General features: G+C 39.7%; 1 protein-coding gene across 8 annotated transcripts in view; it reads right to left on the bottom strand.

Moving 5' to 3' along the window:
* Positions 1-15139, bottom strand: part of TBC1D4 (TBC1 domain family member 4) — a 184074-nt gene that overhangs the window by 61088 nt on the left and 107847 nt on the right. For 6 of the 8 annotated variants that reach the window (XM_027065019.2, XM_053216627.1, XM_053216621.1 and 3 more), the window contains exons 2-3: positions 3263-3841; positions 1752-1841 (exon numbers count right to left, since the gene is read on the bottom strand). In XM_027065019.2, coding sequence (XP_026920820.1) covers positions 1752-1841; positions 3263-3841 — 669 coding nt within the window. Of the gene's footprint in view, positions 1-1751; positions 1842-3262; positions 3842-5740; positions 6349-8883; positions 10032-15139 lie in introns of those variants that run through there. The other 2 variants (XM_053216637.1, XM_053216632.1) reach the window with 2 other exon arrangements.

Genomic DNA, 15139 nt, shown 5'->3' on the forward strand with positions numbered 1-15139 from the left:
AGTGCAGAGCCCACGTGAGATTCTCTCTCTACCTCTCTTTCTGCCCCTCCCCTGCTCACACTCTTGCTCTAAATAAATAAATAAACTTTTTTTTTTGTTTTTTTCAGTTAAAGTGAATATAATCTTTCTACCACATTTTTGGTCCTTTAAGTAGAATTTAGAAAATTACCATTCATCATTCCTATAAAGATGCTGCCTCTCTCTCTCTCTCTGTTATTAAAGTAGAAAGTTTTTACCTTCATGACATTATTTTATGTCACCATGTAATATAACAAATATTAGAATATTAGAAGCAAAACTGCATTAGCTGAGGCCAGGGTGAATAATTAACAAGATGTACAAAAGCTTGTCATTTTTGAAAGGCAGAATGTCTAACTATTATACCTATGGCAATGCTAACTCTGAAATTTAAAAATAAATAGGAAGTCCCAGGGTGCCTTCGTAGCTCAGTCGGTTTGAGTGTCTGACTCTTGATTTCAGCTCAGATCACGGTCCTAGGGTTGGGTTGTGGGATGGAGCCCCACATAGGGCTCTGTACTGAGTGTCTCAGAGAGTCTCTCTTCCTCTGCCCCTCGCCCCTGCTCACACACTCTCTAAAATAAAAATTAAAATAAAATAAAAATAAATGGGTAGTCTTGTGTGTTTGGGGTTTTTTTTGTTTTGTTTTGTTTTTTTGGTAGTCTTGATTTTTCAACATTAAAATACAGAAAGGACCTTGGCAAGATCTAGGTCCCTAAAGGTGCACCTAAGTCACCCCACTAGGAGAGAAGTTAATCCTTTTCTATTCCAGAGGCCTCCACTGAGGCATCCTTGCATTATTAACCTTCCCATATTTAGGTTTAGATACTCTCTCCACTCCAACATCTTCAAAAACTCTTTCTGTGTTTACAATATATTTAGGAAGCTCTAACTTTCAGACAGACATTGTAAATTATTACTGTGGACACTGGTGTAGGCCTACTATGACCTTGCACACATTTAGCTGTGTCAATAATTTCAAAACATTCAAATACACAGTTTGTGACCTAAAAATAAACAAAGAACAAAAATATACCAAAATGTTGTTTTTCCAACTTTAGCATTTACATTAAAAGAGGTTGAAAGTACTAGTTCTCCTTTTACTACCTACTAGGATATAAAGAGCAAACATGACTCAGTGATACCCACAAGTCCCACTGCCCGAGACTCTGAGGAACACTAACTGTGAAGGTATGTCCAAAAGAACTCTCCGCCACAAAAATTCCACCAGAGGAAGGTATCTAATGAAGTGACATTACAAGGAGAAGACAAAAATGAGGACCAACTATTAATATACTGAGGGACCTGGACAGGATTTTGTTATCAGCAGAGACACAAACACAAGAGCTCTTATTTAAGACAAATCCACTTAAAAAATTAAAATTCCAAAAAAAACCAGTAAAATTTGAAGGAGTCTAAATCTAGTTATTGGATGGTTAATTTAAAAACAAGATTAAGTGGGGCGCCTGGGTGGCTCAGTTGGTTATGTGCCAGACTTCGGCTCAGGTCATGATCTCACGGTTTGTGGGTTCAAGCCCCACATCAGGCTCTGTGCTGACAGCTCAGAGCCTGGAGCCTGCTTCAGATTCTGTGTCTCCCTCTCTCTCTGCCCCTCCCCTGCTTGTGCTCTATCTCTCTCTCTCAAAAAATAAATATTAAAAAGAAAAATTTTTTTTAAATAAAAACAAGATTAAGTTGGCTTCATCAAACATAAGATGTACCTTAATACATACCTGAGAACAAGAAGAGATATCTTTAAAATTCTTTTCAAGCACAACTGATTTAGTGTCTGGACTGATAAGGTTAATCTCAAACCGCCCAACCTTAAAAATAAAAACATTCCAGTGAATTTCAACTTGCAAGGACCCAACATCTTACTTTACAATTAAATATCCAAATAGTAATATAGATTCAATTGCTCACATATTCACATGTGCTTCAACACCCAATCCAACCAGTATTTCAACTCCAAATATCGGCTGCCTCACCACATTTCCTCCTTTTGTCCAAACATCATGAAAATTAAACAGGTCTTAAGTTACAAGATACAAGAAACCTTTTTTTTTTCATATTAAAAGTGATTGTCTTTTTAAAAACATGCAACCTTTCCTCACTTCACGATTTCTAAAGCACCAATTATTTTATTATAATTGATAATCATACTTCCTCCCAAATGCAAAGATAGTATTTGCAATTGGACAGATTAGTTAAAATTTTTGAAAACCAACAACCAGAGAAATTAACATCAATTCCTGATGCTAGTTTAAAAAATGAATAAATCCGACAGCCCCAAAAGAGAGGAAGCTCAGAGTTATCACCCAAGAAAAGACCATGGACACTTTCATTACATGCCTAGAGTTATCAAAAACAAAAGAGGACAAAACAAAAGAACCCATGAACCTCTGATAGGTCAGGATTACACACAGGGATTGTTTACCAAGGTACACTGTGGAATTTCCTTGCCAAGGGTTCGTTACCACAGGATAAAAGGACAGTCACTCATTTTTTTTTTTTTTTTTTTTTTTTTCCAGGAAAAGTCAGATCTTACAAGCTGAGGACTAAAGAACCTTTCCAGGGCTTTGTTTTCACTGAATTTCTTTTAGGTGCAACTTGGCATTTTCTATCTCCTGTACAAATTCGAAAACTACTTTTTAGAATGAAGATGTATCTTTTACATCTATAATACAGTCTGTACCACATTATTTTAGTAACGGATCCAGTAAGTAGTCAGGCCCATGATGTTTCTTTAACCTTCTTCTTGGGTATAACAGAAGGAACTGGTGTGTTCTCATCTGAAAATACACCTGTGAGTCTCTAGACTTTTCCTTCTCTAAAGAAAACTTTCTCTAACCCCATGCCTATCTCACTTTCCTAGATTCACATCTTTAAATCCACTGTAAGACTGGCTTTCTGCAGCTGTATAAGAGACAGCCAACAACTTCTATTTAAGATCAATCTAAGGCAAACGCTGGGGGCACGAAGGAGAATCTACTTCATTGCTTTTTTCTCCGTCTCTCCGTGTCCCGTTCCCTTATTTCTTAAAATCCGCACTCCAGGTCTTCCTCGCAGCCCTGTTCGGCTCGCCTTTGCTCTTTTCTCCACCAGCCTAGTCTTCTGGCAGGGAAGAGCGGAGACTGGAGGAGCGAGCGCAGAGCGCGGAACTGGGCGGGGCCGGCCCGGTCAGCGCTGCGCGAGGGAGCCCCGCCCACATCCTCCCCTCCCCCCAACCCCGCCGGGGCGGCACCTGGAACAGCATCGTCCTATTCTTCTCCGAATCCGAGGGCTGTACGTGACTCGGCGCGCTGGCGTGTCTCCTCCGCGGCTGTGGTTTTTGGCTGTTCTCCTGAACCTTCCTTTGTAAGACGCCAGTGACACTGCTGCACCGAGACCGGAACTCCTGCTGTTCGTCAAAGCCACAATCTTCCAAAATCCGCTCCGGGAAGCCAACTCGAGAGCTGGGCAGCCCGGGCTGGCCGGCCGCGGCTGCGAAGGCAGGCTGGATGCTGGGGAGGCCATCCCCTTCCTCCGCCAGGACTTCTGAGGCTGCGGCCTCGAAGACCACCGGGTCATCGCCCGCCTCCGCGCCGCCGCGCTGCTCGCCCTGGCTCTTCAGGCGCTGCTGCTCGTGCAGGCTGAACTTCTCGATGCAGTCGTCGATGAGGCTCGACGGGGCCTTCTTGTGGGTCACGGTCACCTTTCCGCAGTACAAGACCTCGAACTTCTGAGAGTTGTAAAAGGCATCCTCGTTGTCTTTGCTGGCTTTGGCATCCTCTTTCATGGCAGCTTTCGATAACTGCCTTATGCTGCTTATAACATCAGGAACCTGGAAAAGAATTTAAAATCCACATCTCAGTTGAGTATTTATTTAGAGATCATTTGCATTTACCCAGACTTGTTCTTTTCACACAGAATGCATTCTCATTCTAAATGATAACATATAGAAAGGAAGTCAGACCACACCCAAGGTAAAACTTAAATTACACTGTCAGACATAAATGACTTAAAAGTAGGATAGAAATTTAATATCAGTATTATACTTTCCCATTTTAAATGCATTTGTTTCCCAAAAACAAAACAGATTAAATAGGCCACCGCCAGCCTTTAATAAATCATAATATATCCTTTGAGTGGTCTGAAAAGTTACGATGATGGGCCAGTTTTAAAAAATTAAGATTTAAACAAAAGTATACACTAACAGATATCAACCAGGACTGAAAAAATAAATGTAATAAATAAATAAATAAATAAAAGTTATTATAAGTCTCAGCTAAAAGGAACCAATGTTTCAACAATGAGGATAAAATAAACTTTCTGGATAAGGACATTAAGATCCAGACACTTCTCATCTGCATATTAAAAGCATAGTAAGATACCATTACATACCCATTAGAATGGCTAACAACAAAAAGATGAAGGACCTGCTGGGGTGTGGAGCTCTCATACATTGTATGCAGAAATGTAAAATGGCAAAACCACATTAGAAAATCTTTGGGGAGTTTCTCCGGAGTTAAGTGTAGATCTATCTCATGACCCAGTAATTCCACTCCTAGAAATTGAGCTAAGAGTCCTGAAAACGTATGTCCACAACAAAAGCTAGTCCACAAATATTCATAGAAGCCTTACTCACAATACCCAAAATAACCAACCCAAATGTTCATCAACAAGTGAACACTCACTAAGCATCCGGGAAATGCAAATCAAAACCACAAGGAGATATATCATCTCACCAAATGGTTATCGTTGAAAAACTGAAGAGAGAAGTACCGGCAAGAATGTGGAGAAAAGGGAATCCCCATGTTGTGTCAGTGGGAACGTAAACTGGTGCAGGTAACAGTATGGAGTTTCCTCAAGGTACTAACCATGGAACTTTTATATGATCTACCAATTTCACTTCTGGGTATATATCTAAAGGAAACAAAAATCACTATATCAAAAAAGATACCTGCACCCCCATTATTAACAATAGCCAAGACATGGAAACAACCTCAGTGTCTGTCCATAATTAATAGATTTAAAAAATATACAGATATAAATATAAATGCACAGGAATATTATCAAGCCATAAAAAAGGAAATCTGCCATTTGTAGCAACATGAATGGACCTCAAGAGCATTATGCTAATTGAAATAAGTCAGAGAGAGAAAGACAAATACCACATGATCTTAATTATATGTGGAATTTTTAAAAACTGAACTCACAAAGAAAACAGATTGGTGGCTGTCAGAGGCAAAGGAGGTAAGGGGTGGAGGTTTGCTAGGAATGGGTGAAGGTGGTCAAAAGGTACAAACTTATAAATAAGTTCTGGGATGTCATATATAGCATAGTGACCATAGTTAATAATACTACATTATATATTTGAAAGTCGCTACAGAAGTAGATCTTAAAAGCTCTCATCACAAGAAAAAACCTGTATGTGGTGAATGATGTTAAAGTGATTTTGGCAATCATTTTCCAATATATACATGTATCAAATCCTTATACACCTTGAGCTAATACAACCTTGTATGTCAATTATGTCTCAATAAAACTGAAGAAAAAAAAAAGCAAGCAGCTAAAATGTGGTACATTCATACGACAGAATACAAATCTTCATCTCTCACTTGGTTTACTGCACACATCTTTTAACTGGTGTCCCTTGCCCCCTTCAACCTACTCTCAAAAGCCAAGAGATCCTTTTTAAACTGAAGTAGAATCCTTTTTAAACTTACTTCACATTACTCACCTGCAAATCCTCCAAGCTGCCCATTTCATTAAAAGACAAGATCCTAACAATGCCCTAAGGCCCCCTCGCCATTTGCATGTGATAAATGTATAGATTAAATATGCCCTGTGGCCACATGTCCTCCATATGACCTTTAGTCAACCTAGATTTTCATCTTGTCATCCTAACCCCATTTCCTAGGACCTTACTCCTAAACAACCTCGCACTCTGCAGCAGCCATACTGGCCTCCTCAGAGCCATTCCTAGGACATGCCCGCCACATTCCTCCCTCAAGGGCTCTGAGCTCCACGCTCCTCCCCTAGTTAACTGCATGGCTCACTCTCTCACCTCATTAAATCCACACTGATACCACCTTGTGAGGCAGCACCCACCCCCACACCAAAACACACGCACAAGCACACGCACGCGCTTGCACGCACACTGACATAGCCACCATTCCCTGGATTTTCCCCCACTTCATTACTCTCTGTATATAGCACTTATCTCTTTTAACATCCTGTATAATTTCTCTGCCAGAAATGTAGACCCTACGAGGGATTTCTGTCTTTTGTGTGTGTGTTTTTTTCTTTCATTTTTTCCTTGTATCCCAGAACCTAGAATGATTCCTGGTACAAAGTACATACTTATGTTGGCCAACGGAAAACAAAAAAAAAACAAGAACTTTCTGGATAATTTTTACCTTTGGGAAAGAAGATAATTTTATATTCAGGGCTGCTTCACATTTAGACATACGTGATAGATCTTTAAATCTTCTAGCACCAATTCTAAAACCGGAACTTCTCTTCACATAATTATTTGAGATATACTGCCAGAACACTCACAGGTTAAAATCGTAAGAATTTTGGGGCTCCTGGGTGGCTCAGTCAGGCTACCGACTTTGGCTCAGGTCATGATCTCGTGGTTTGTGAGTTCGAGCCCCACGTTGGGCTCTGTGCTGACAGCTCAGAGCCTGGAGCCTGCTTCAGATTCTGTGTCTCTTACTCTCTCTGCCCCTCCCCCACTTGTTCTCTGTCTCTGTCTCTCAAAAATAAATAAATATAAAAAAATTTTTTTTTTTAAATCATAAGAATTTCAGCTTGCTGGTCAAGTACTTCCTTTGAAAGAATAAAGTCCAAATGCTATAGTTTCAGTGACTACCCTGAACACCTGACCTATCTTGGGAAAGAAGTCAGGTGTTTTGTACTAACACATGACCAGCAACCTTAGGCCCCTGTCCTTTTCTTTTTGCCTTAGTATCTGACAAGGGCCAAAGCTAAGGAGAGTGAGCTAGACATTCAACCCTACGAAATGCAAAATGTTTCTAGCGGCTATTAGGCCAAACCCTGAGACAGATGGATGCCTTCTTCCTCACTAACCATATTTCACGAAATACTTTTCATCTAATTTTGCAATCCAAGTGTTCCTAAGTTTCCAAAGTGTCTCTGTAGAGTGCAGAAGAAATAATCTGACTTGTTAACTGCACCATGAAATACAGATTCTAGTTACCTTTAATATTCTCTCTCAGGTCATGACTATCAACAGCTTTCCATGACCTGGGATGCAGAGAGGCCCCACCTGCTGAACTGACCTAGCAACACCCGACTCTGTTTTTGCTTATTGTTACATGGAAAACACACATAAAACATTATACAGCCCCTGCCAACACGCTCAGAGCCCACATGGCGAGGGAGACACTGATAAAGCAAGGTCAGTAAAATATCAATAGTGAGGAAATGAGTTATTAGAGAAACATGAAAACCTTTAAGACATTTAATTGGAGAGGTCAATCAGAAGCAGCACAAAAGAAAGAAAACGCAGTCTAGTACTTGCACATACACATGATATTTTGGGAAAATGGCATTCTCTTCTAGGACAGTGTTGATATTTTTTATGTACATTTCTACATTTTTAATGAATTTGACTCTTTGTAGGTACTGAATGTTTCAACATCATTTCCCGCCCCCCCCACCCCCCCACTATTATTATACTGTAAACTCCTAAGTGGAGGACTGAGTGCTGGTGATTTTGTTCTTACTAGAATTCTTCCATGTGACCACTGGGAAAGTATTCTGTGCTCAGAAGAAACTGAGTGACTATCATCAGCAAACAGAGGTAATAAATAGTAGCAAACAACTACCTAGAATCCTGATAAAAGTTCTCTAGGACTGCTACAGGCTTAGTAAATTCCTGTTGCTAACTTGAAATCTGGTACCCCAAAAGAGGAAAGCCATAGCTTTTCACTCTGCTCAGTGCTCACCCAACTAGGAAGTGAATATACGGTCAGGAATGTCTCCAGATGCCATAGAGCACCTCAAACTATACAGTCTAGGTGCAAAATCTAGTTATTCATACCCTAGCAGTGAATCATGCCAATGTGCAGAACCTGACCATGTCGTATGGAGCCTGATGAGGATTTCATGCCAACTAAAGGCAAAGGTTTTATCCTGTAGCAGCACATAATCTTTAACACAAAACAATGATAGTGAAAAAGACTAGCCAAACTAGGGATCAAGAGATTTGTAGTCTACCCCCAGCTCTGCCAGGAATTTGTGATATTCTGCATCCGAGAGTTTCCCTACCAGTGAAAGGGGGTGGGGGGGGGGGGGGTGAGATAGATGGTCAATAAGACCTCATCCAGACCCAAATTTCTGTGAGTTTATTTTTGCACCAATGTCAATACAGGAACAAGGAGATGGAAAATCAACTCTACTATTAAACCAGAAATAGTATAAGTCATTGAAATGATTCGTTTTCATTAACACACAAGAGTCGATTCAGCAAACAATAAATGAGCAGGGCTTTTTTCCAAATGCCTCATAATATCAAGAAAAAGCACAGTGCCACCTTTAGTCAGTATGTTGTTGTTACACCTTCAGTGATCTCACTAAAAGAATTTAGATTCAAGTATTAAAAGGCAGACAATAGCAATTCCTCACTCTAGAGAGAAAAACAAAAAAATGTCACTAGATCCCTAGATGCCATGCTGTGGTTTCTCATTATCATGATTAGTTATCACACTCCAAGAAATCCAGGGGTATTATAAAAATTATACTCCACCTGACTTCAAAAGAAAACAAATTTTACAAGAACCACAACTGATATTTAAAGGCCTAGGCAAACACTGGAGAAAAATCTGGATAGTAAAAAGCACTAGGGAAAGGTACCTTTGGTCACGAAGCCAGTTGAAAGTCATTCTCCAAGAGCTCTAGATATGCCAAAGTGATGTAGTCCTCAGAATTAGCCTTTTGTCACACTTCAAAAGTTCTCTCTCTTTTTAAATAAGCCGGTGGTAATTCCGTTATATTTGTTAAAGTCCACGTTATCACTATGCAGCCAATTATAAAAGTCCCCAGGAATAACTGTGATTGCTTCAAAAGTAAAGTATTTCCTGACTCTGCAATCAGGAAACACACTGATTGTTCAGGACTAAAGAGCAGAAGCTTTAGCTTTCTTTAAAAAGAAACATTTTAAATTTGACAACTATTGTCTTTCTTAAGCTGCTTAAATAATCATAAGTGTCTAAGGCTTATTAATTATGAAGACAAGAGAAGATTATAGTACAATGTCTTTTTTACACACAAAAAAATGGTGAACAGATGAACCTCAGTAAGCACTTAAAATGGATATAAATATGAGTATGAGAATAAACTTAAACCATAGTTAAAGCAAAAAATAACTAGGCAAATTCTTTTACAATCAATATGAGCTTAACCGCTTGACTCATTATTAATCATTTTATAATACTTATAGTAGGCACAGAAAAATTTAGATAAGTACAAAAAAGACGGGGGAAAGGATTCTTAAAAGTTGAGGAAATACACTAGGAAACATTTCAAGTAAACTGATAAAGCTGCCTAATGATAAGAACTGAAAATTTAAACTAGTCTCAAAGAGAGACAGTATGGAAAAGAAATATATTTGCTTTGGAAGTAATACATGCCTTTAGGGAGAGGGCAGATTTCCCTCCTACGTATGTTTTACTCAAACTTTTAAGTGGCACCTGGCTGGCTCAGTCAGAAGAACCTGCAGCTCTTGATCTCAGGGTCATGAGTTCAAGCCCCACAATGGGTATAGAGATTACTTAAATAAATAAAAATTAAAAAAAAAAAAAAAAGGTCAGTTTAGCATTTGGAGAAAAGACTGATTTGATCACTTGATGTTATAATTTCTGTTTGGCTTTCAAAAGCTTATCTTCAACCAATGGAAAGTGATAAGACAGCATATATGTGCCATGAAATAGTTCACCTATGCTAAGGAAACACTACCCATTACCTGAAAGTGCAGAAGTTTTTCCAGCCCGAGTGACTTTGGAAGCATAGTCTGTGTTGTCATTTTTAAGGTGAGGCTGTCTGACAATCTCAATAAGAAATAAAATTGATTTTTTTAAACCATCTTAGCTTTTACCTGAAAGTACTTAAGCAATTCTTTGTATTTGGTTAAAAATATAAATTATAGGGGCACCTGGATGGCTCAGTCGGTTGAGCATCTGACTTCAGCTCAGGTCATGATCTCGTGGTTCACAAATTCCAGCCCCACGTCAGACTCTGCGCTGACAGCTCAGAGCCTGGAGCCTGCTTTGGATTCTATGTCTCCCTCTCTTTCTGCTCCTCCCCAGCTCGTGCTCTATCTCTCAGAAATAAATAAAAACATTAAAAATACATATTATTATTTAAGGTAAATTTTGCATGGTAAAAAGAGGTCTCACTATCACTAGGTCTAGATTCAAAATTACTAGAGTAATGCAGGGTTTTTAAACTCACATAATTATAAAACTAAAGGTTCCCTTATGGAATCACTGATCCCCACTATCTTGTTTTATAGATGTGGAAGCAAGCTATTTACATCAAAGTTAAACCAATAAAGGGGGGGGGGGTGTGAAGGATGACATTGCAGAAAAGAGACTCTTTAGAGCCAAAGAAAGCTGAGTATCTCCGTAACTAAAACCACAATCGACCAAGTTGCGAGGGTTTTGATCCACACAGACTTGAGTCAAGACAGTTTTCCTTTCAGACCAGGCTTCACTTCTTAGATATTCTCAGCCACTTTGCTCCAAACTCATTTTTTGCTCAGCTCTTCTCTAACTGATGTTTCTTGCTGGCCTCTGAGTTAGCCCAAGCTTCAGAGAGGGAAATTCTTAAAACCTTTCTGCTAAATTATCCCATTCTGTCTCACTGCTGCTGTCATTGAATCCTGTTGCTGGACTTGTGCTTTTATGACTGTTGGAAATTTACAAAAGTGCCCTCAGTAGCAGCTGAGTTTGGTGCTAGAGAAAAATAGCATAACAAGATGGAAGATGGGGTAAGGAATAAAGTGGTGAAGGATTGGCAAAGGCAGTCCTTTTCAAATTCCCTTTCAAGAGGAAAATCACGATTGTAAAAGTGGATTCATCCCTAGCATGGTATATTAGAAACACACATAACATGAGGTTAGAAGTCTTGAGTTTAAACCCCATTCCAATATCTATTATTATCTGTGGTAAAGACACTATACATCCTTCTCAGCCTCTGGTTTTTCATTCATCTGTAACATGGAAATTGCCATGTTTATTTCAGAGATAATAAAGTGGGAAAATTAAATTAAATGTGCAAATGTGCCTGACACAGTGCTGGGACAGCGAAAGTATTTAATAATGTTTAATTATGGGGCACCTGGGTAGTTCAGTCGGTTGAGCATCTGACTTCAGCTCAGGTCATGATCTTGCGGTTAGTTGGTTCAAGCCCCACATCAGGCTTGCTGCTATCTGCCTGTCAGCACAGAACCTACTTCAGACCTTCTGTCTTCCTCTTCCTCTCTCTGACCCTCCCCCCCACTTGAGCTCTTTCAAAAATAAACATTAAAAAAGTTTTTTTAATAATGTTTAATTAAATCTACAGCATAAGTAGGATTTATACTGTAAAGAGGAAGTGAGAAGCTGCTGATAAATTTAAAAAAAAATGTATTGCCTTTCTGAAATTTGAATTGCAGTGAGGGGAATATAATACATAAGTAAAATATAAAGGATTCTAGATAGTGAAAATTGCCAAAGAGAAAATAAGTGCAGGGAAGGGGGACAAAAAATGTGGAGGGAATGGCAGAATAGCCACGATTTTAGAGAAAGGACTCTCTGTAAAATATTTGAGTAAAAACCAGAAGTCAGCAAGGTGGTGAGCCATATAGATATCTAGGGGAGGAACATTCCAGGCAGATGGAACACCAAGTACAAGGGCCCTGAAGCAGAAATTTGTCTGGTGTGTTCAGGGAACAAAGAGGAGCCAGTGTGGCTGGATATGAGTGAGTGAGCAGGAGGAGACTATCACTCACAATGGGAGACTAAAGAGATATCAAAGACTATCAAAGAGGCCACTGCGGAAAACAAGAGGCATCTCAGTCATGCAGGGCCTTGAAAGGACTTTGGCTTTTACTCTTGGTGAGAGCGAAAGCTACTGTAGAGTGCTGAGTTAGATGCTTAAGGGCTCCCATTGCCTACTGTATGGAGGAGAGATGGTAAGGGTGAGGAACAGGAGCCATGGCACCCATCCAGGGTGAGCTAACAATGGTTCACTGAGGAGCCACAGCCAGGGAAGTGGTGAGAACCTGAAGGTTTCTGGATATAATTTTAAAGGCACGGACAAGGGGATCTGTTGATGGATGTATTGTGCCATGTAAGAGAAGGAAAGGAGGCACGCATGAATTTTATGGGTTTGGGCCAGAGGAACTAGAAAAATAAAGCTGTGGTGAAACAGGTTGGGGGTGGGGAGGCTTAAGGGAGGAGCATAGGGGCACCTGGGTGGCTTAGTCAGTTAAAGCATCTGATTCTTGGTTTTCGCTCAGGTCATGATCATGGTTGTGGGATTGAGCCCCCTATCTGGCTCTGCACACTGAGCATGAAGCCTGCTTGGGATTCTCTCTCTCCCTCTCTCTCTCTCTGCCCCTCCTCCTCTCTCTCTCTCTCTCTCTCTCTCAAAATAAACTTTTATAAATACATAAATAAACACATACATACATACATAAAATGAGCAGGAGCTTAGTTTTAGACTCATTCATTTTAAGACGCTTATAGGCATCTAAACGGAGATATATACATGAATACACATGTCTAGAGCTCAGGGGAGAAGACAAAGCTGAGAAAGAAAATTTGGAAGGTATTAGTATATGGATGGTATTTAAAGCCAGGAGATGAGTTCATCAAGAGAGTATAAATAACACAGAGCCTGACACACAGACAGCTAGGGAGAGAGATTATCAGCAGGGACCAAGCCCTGAGGCACACAGTGCTAATAGTCTGGCAGATGCAGAGATGTGACCAAAGGAAAATACAGCAAGACCCAGGGACAAAACCAGGCAAGAATGGTATCCTGAAGCCAAGTAAGAAAGGTTTCCAAGGAGGGAGTAAGCAACAGGAGAGGAGAGGTGACTTTGACAATAAAAGTTTTGGTGGGGTTTAGGACAAAGTTCTTACTGGAGTATGTTCCAAAGAAAATTCCAGGAACAAAATCCAAACAATAGGTACATGAAACTTATTAGGGCAGCAGCTGTAGGTACAAATGAGCCAAAAGAGGGTTCTTTCCTAAATGAAGGAAATGACAGCTCCAATATCCAATCGTGAAGAGGAAACTGATGATCTGGAGGAAGAAGGTAGAATTGTGGACAATGTCCTTAAGTAGGCAAGAAGAGATAGCATCTAGGGCACACTGGGCAAGTTTGAAGTGATCCAGGCACATGGACAGTTCACCTCAAAGGGAAAGGCAAAGTATAAAGGCACAGATGCAGGAAAATGGGGTGGGTCTCCCGTGACTCCTTGAATTTCCTCAGTAAAACAGAAAGCATGACCATCAGCTGAGGTGATGATGGGGAAGAAGATCAGAGTATGGAAAACTGAACAATGTAATTCAAGGCTGACTAGAGGCAAAACTGTGAGGCAAAGTTATCTTTAGATCACTCAGGCTACACTTTCTATGCTCTAATGATGTTCAATGTGACCCCTACAACCCTTTCATGGGAAAATTGCATTTTAATCTAAAGTTGAACTTGAGAACTCACATATCAGGTGAAAATCAGGATTCAGCCAGCAATTAAGAGAGATTTTGTACCTCAAAGCGAAACCATGTAGGTAAACTGCTTTTTCTGCCCAGGATGAGACTGGGAGCTATGCTATATAAGTAATATTTACATAAGGAATACATTTTGGAAAAAGTTTGCATATAGTTAGGCAAAAAAGAAATATAATTCTTTTTTAATTTTTTTTACATTTATTTATTTTTGATAGAGAGAGACAGAGCATAAGTGGGGGAGGGGCAGAGAGAGAAGGAGACACAGAATCCAAAGCAGGCTCCAGGCTCCGAGCTGTCAGCACAGAGCCCAATGCGGGGCTCGAACCCACAAACCGTGAGATCATGACCTGAGCCGAAGTCAGACACTCAAGTGACTGAGCTACCCAGGTGCCCCAAGAAATATAATTCTTGGGACGCCTGGGTGGCTCAGTCGGTTAAGCATCCAACTTCAGCCCAGGTCACGATCTCATGGCCCATGAGCTTGAGCCCCACGTCGGGCTCTGGGCTGACAGCTCAGAGCCTGGAGCCTGCTTCCGATTCTGTGTCTCCCTCTCTCCTCTCTCTCTGCTCCTCCCCTGTTCATGCTCTGTCTCTCTCTGTCTCAAAAATAAATAAACATAAAAAAAAAAAGAAATATAATTCTTTACCTTACTAAATAAGAGTAACACAGATTATAAAGTATTTGTATCACTTGTAAAAAATAATTCCATATCTCTTTATTACATATGAATATTTATATAAGTATGACCAAAAAGGTAAAATAAGCAAAGTCATAACAGAGAAAGTCAAATTTCTTACACATATTTAATCTAGAAAGTTAATCTTCTATTTTCTAACTGTAATGACATAGAATAGGGGCATCGAGGAAGCACCCCTGAAAAGAGGTTATTTTTTTTAAGCTGGCACCATGAGACCACAGTTTCAAATGCAGCATAGCCCTTCACCCAACCACAAATCATTTTCAATGTGAGATCAACCTATTACTTTCTGACTCAACTAGATGATTTCCTGTCATCTTATTTGTGCTATTATTTGTTTCATACTCACATTTTTAAAAGTAAACAGTTCAAAATTGATTACACTCTAGCCAGCCTAAGAAAGAGAAGACAAATTACTACCAGAAATAAAAGAAGGGACATCACTATAGATCCCATGGAAATTAAAAGGATAATAAAAGAATACTATGAATCACTTCATTCTCAGAAATTTGATATCTTAAATGTAATAGACCAAATCCCTGAATGATAAAACTCATACAACAAGCAACAGATGGTCTAAATAGGTCTATTTCTATGAAAGAAATTGTATTAATGATTAATAATTTTCCAAACCAGAGAAAATCAAGCTGAAATAGGTTCGCTGGTGAATTCTATAAAACATTTAAGAAAAA

This window comes from Acinonyx jubatus, chromosome A1, assembly GCF_027475565.1.
Source record: "Acinonyx jubatus isolate Ajub_Pintada_27869175 chromosome A1, VMU_Ajub_asm_v1.0, whole genome shotgun sequence".
Taxonomy (NCBI): domain Eukaryota; kingdom Metazoa; phylum Chordata; class Mammalia; order Carnivora; family Felidae; genus Acinonyx; species Acinonyx jubatus.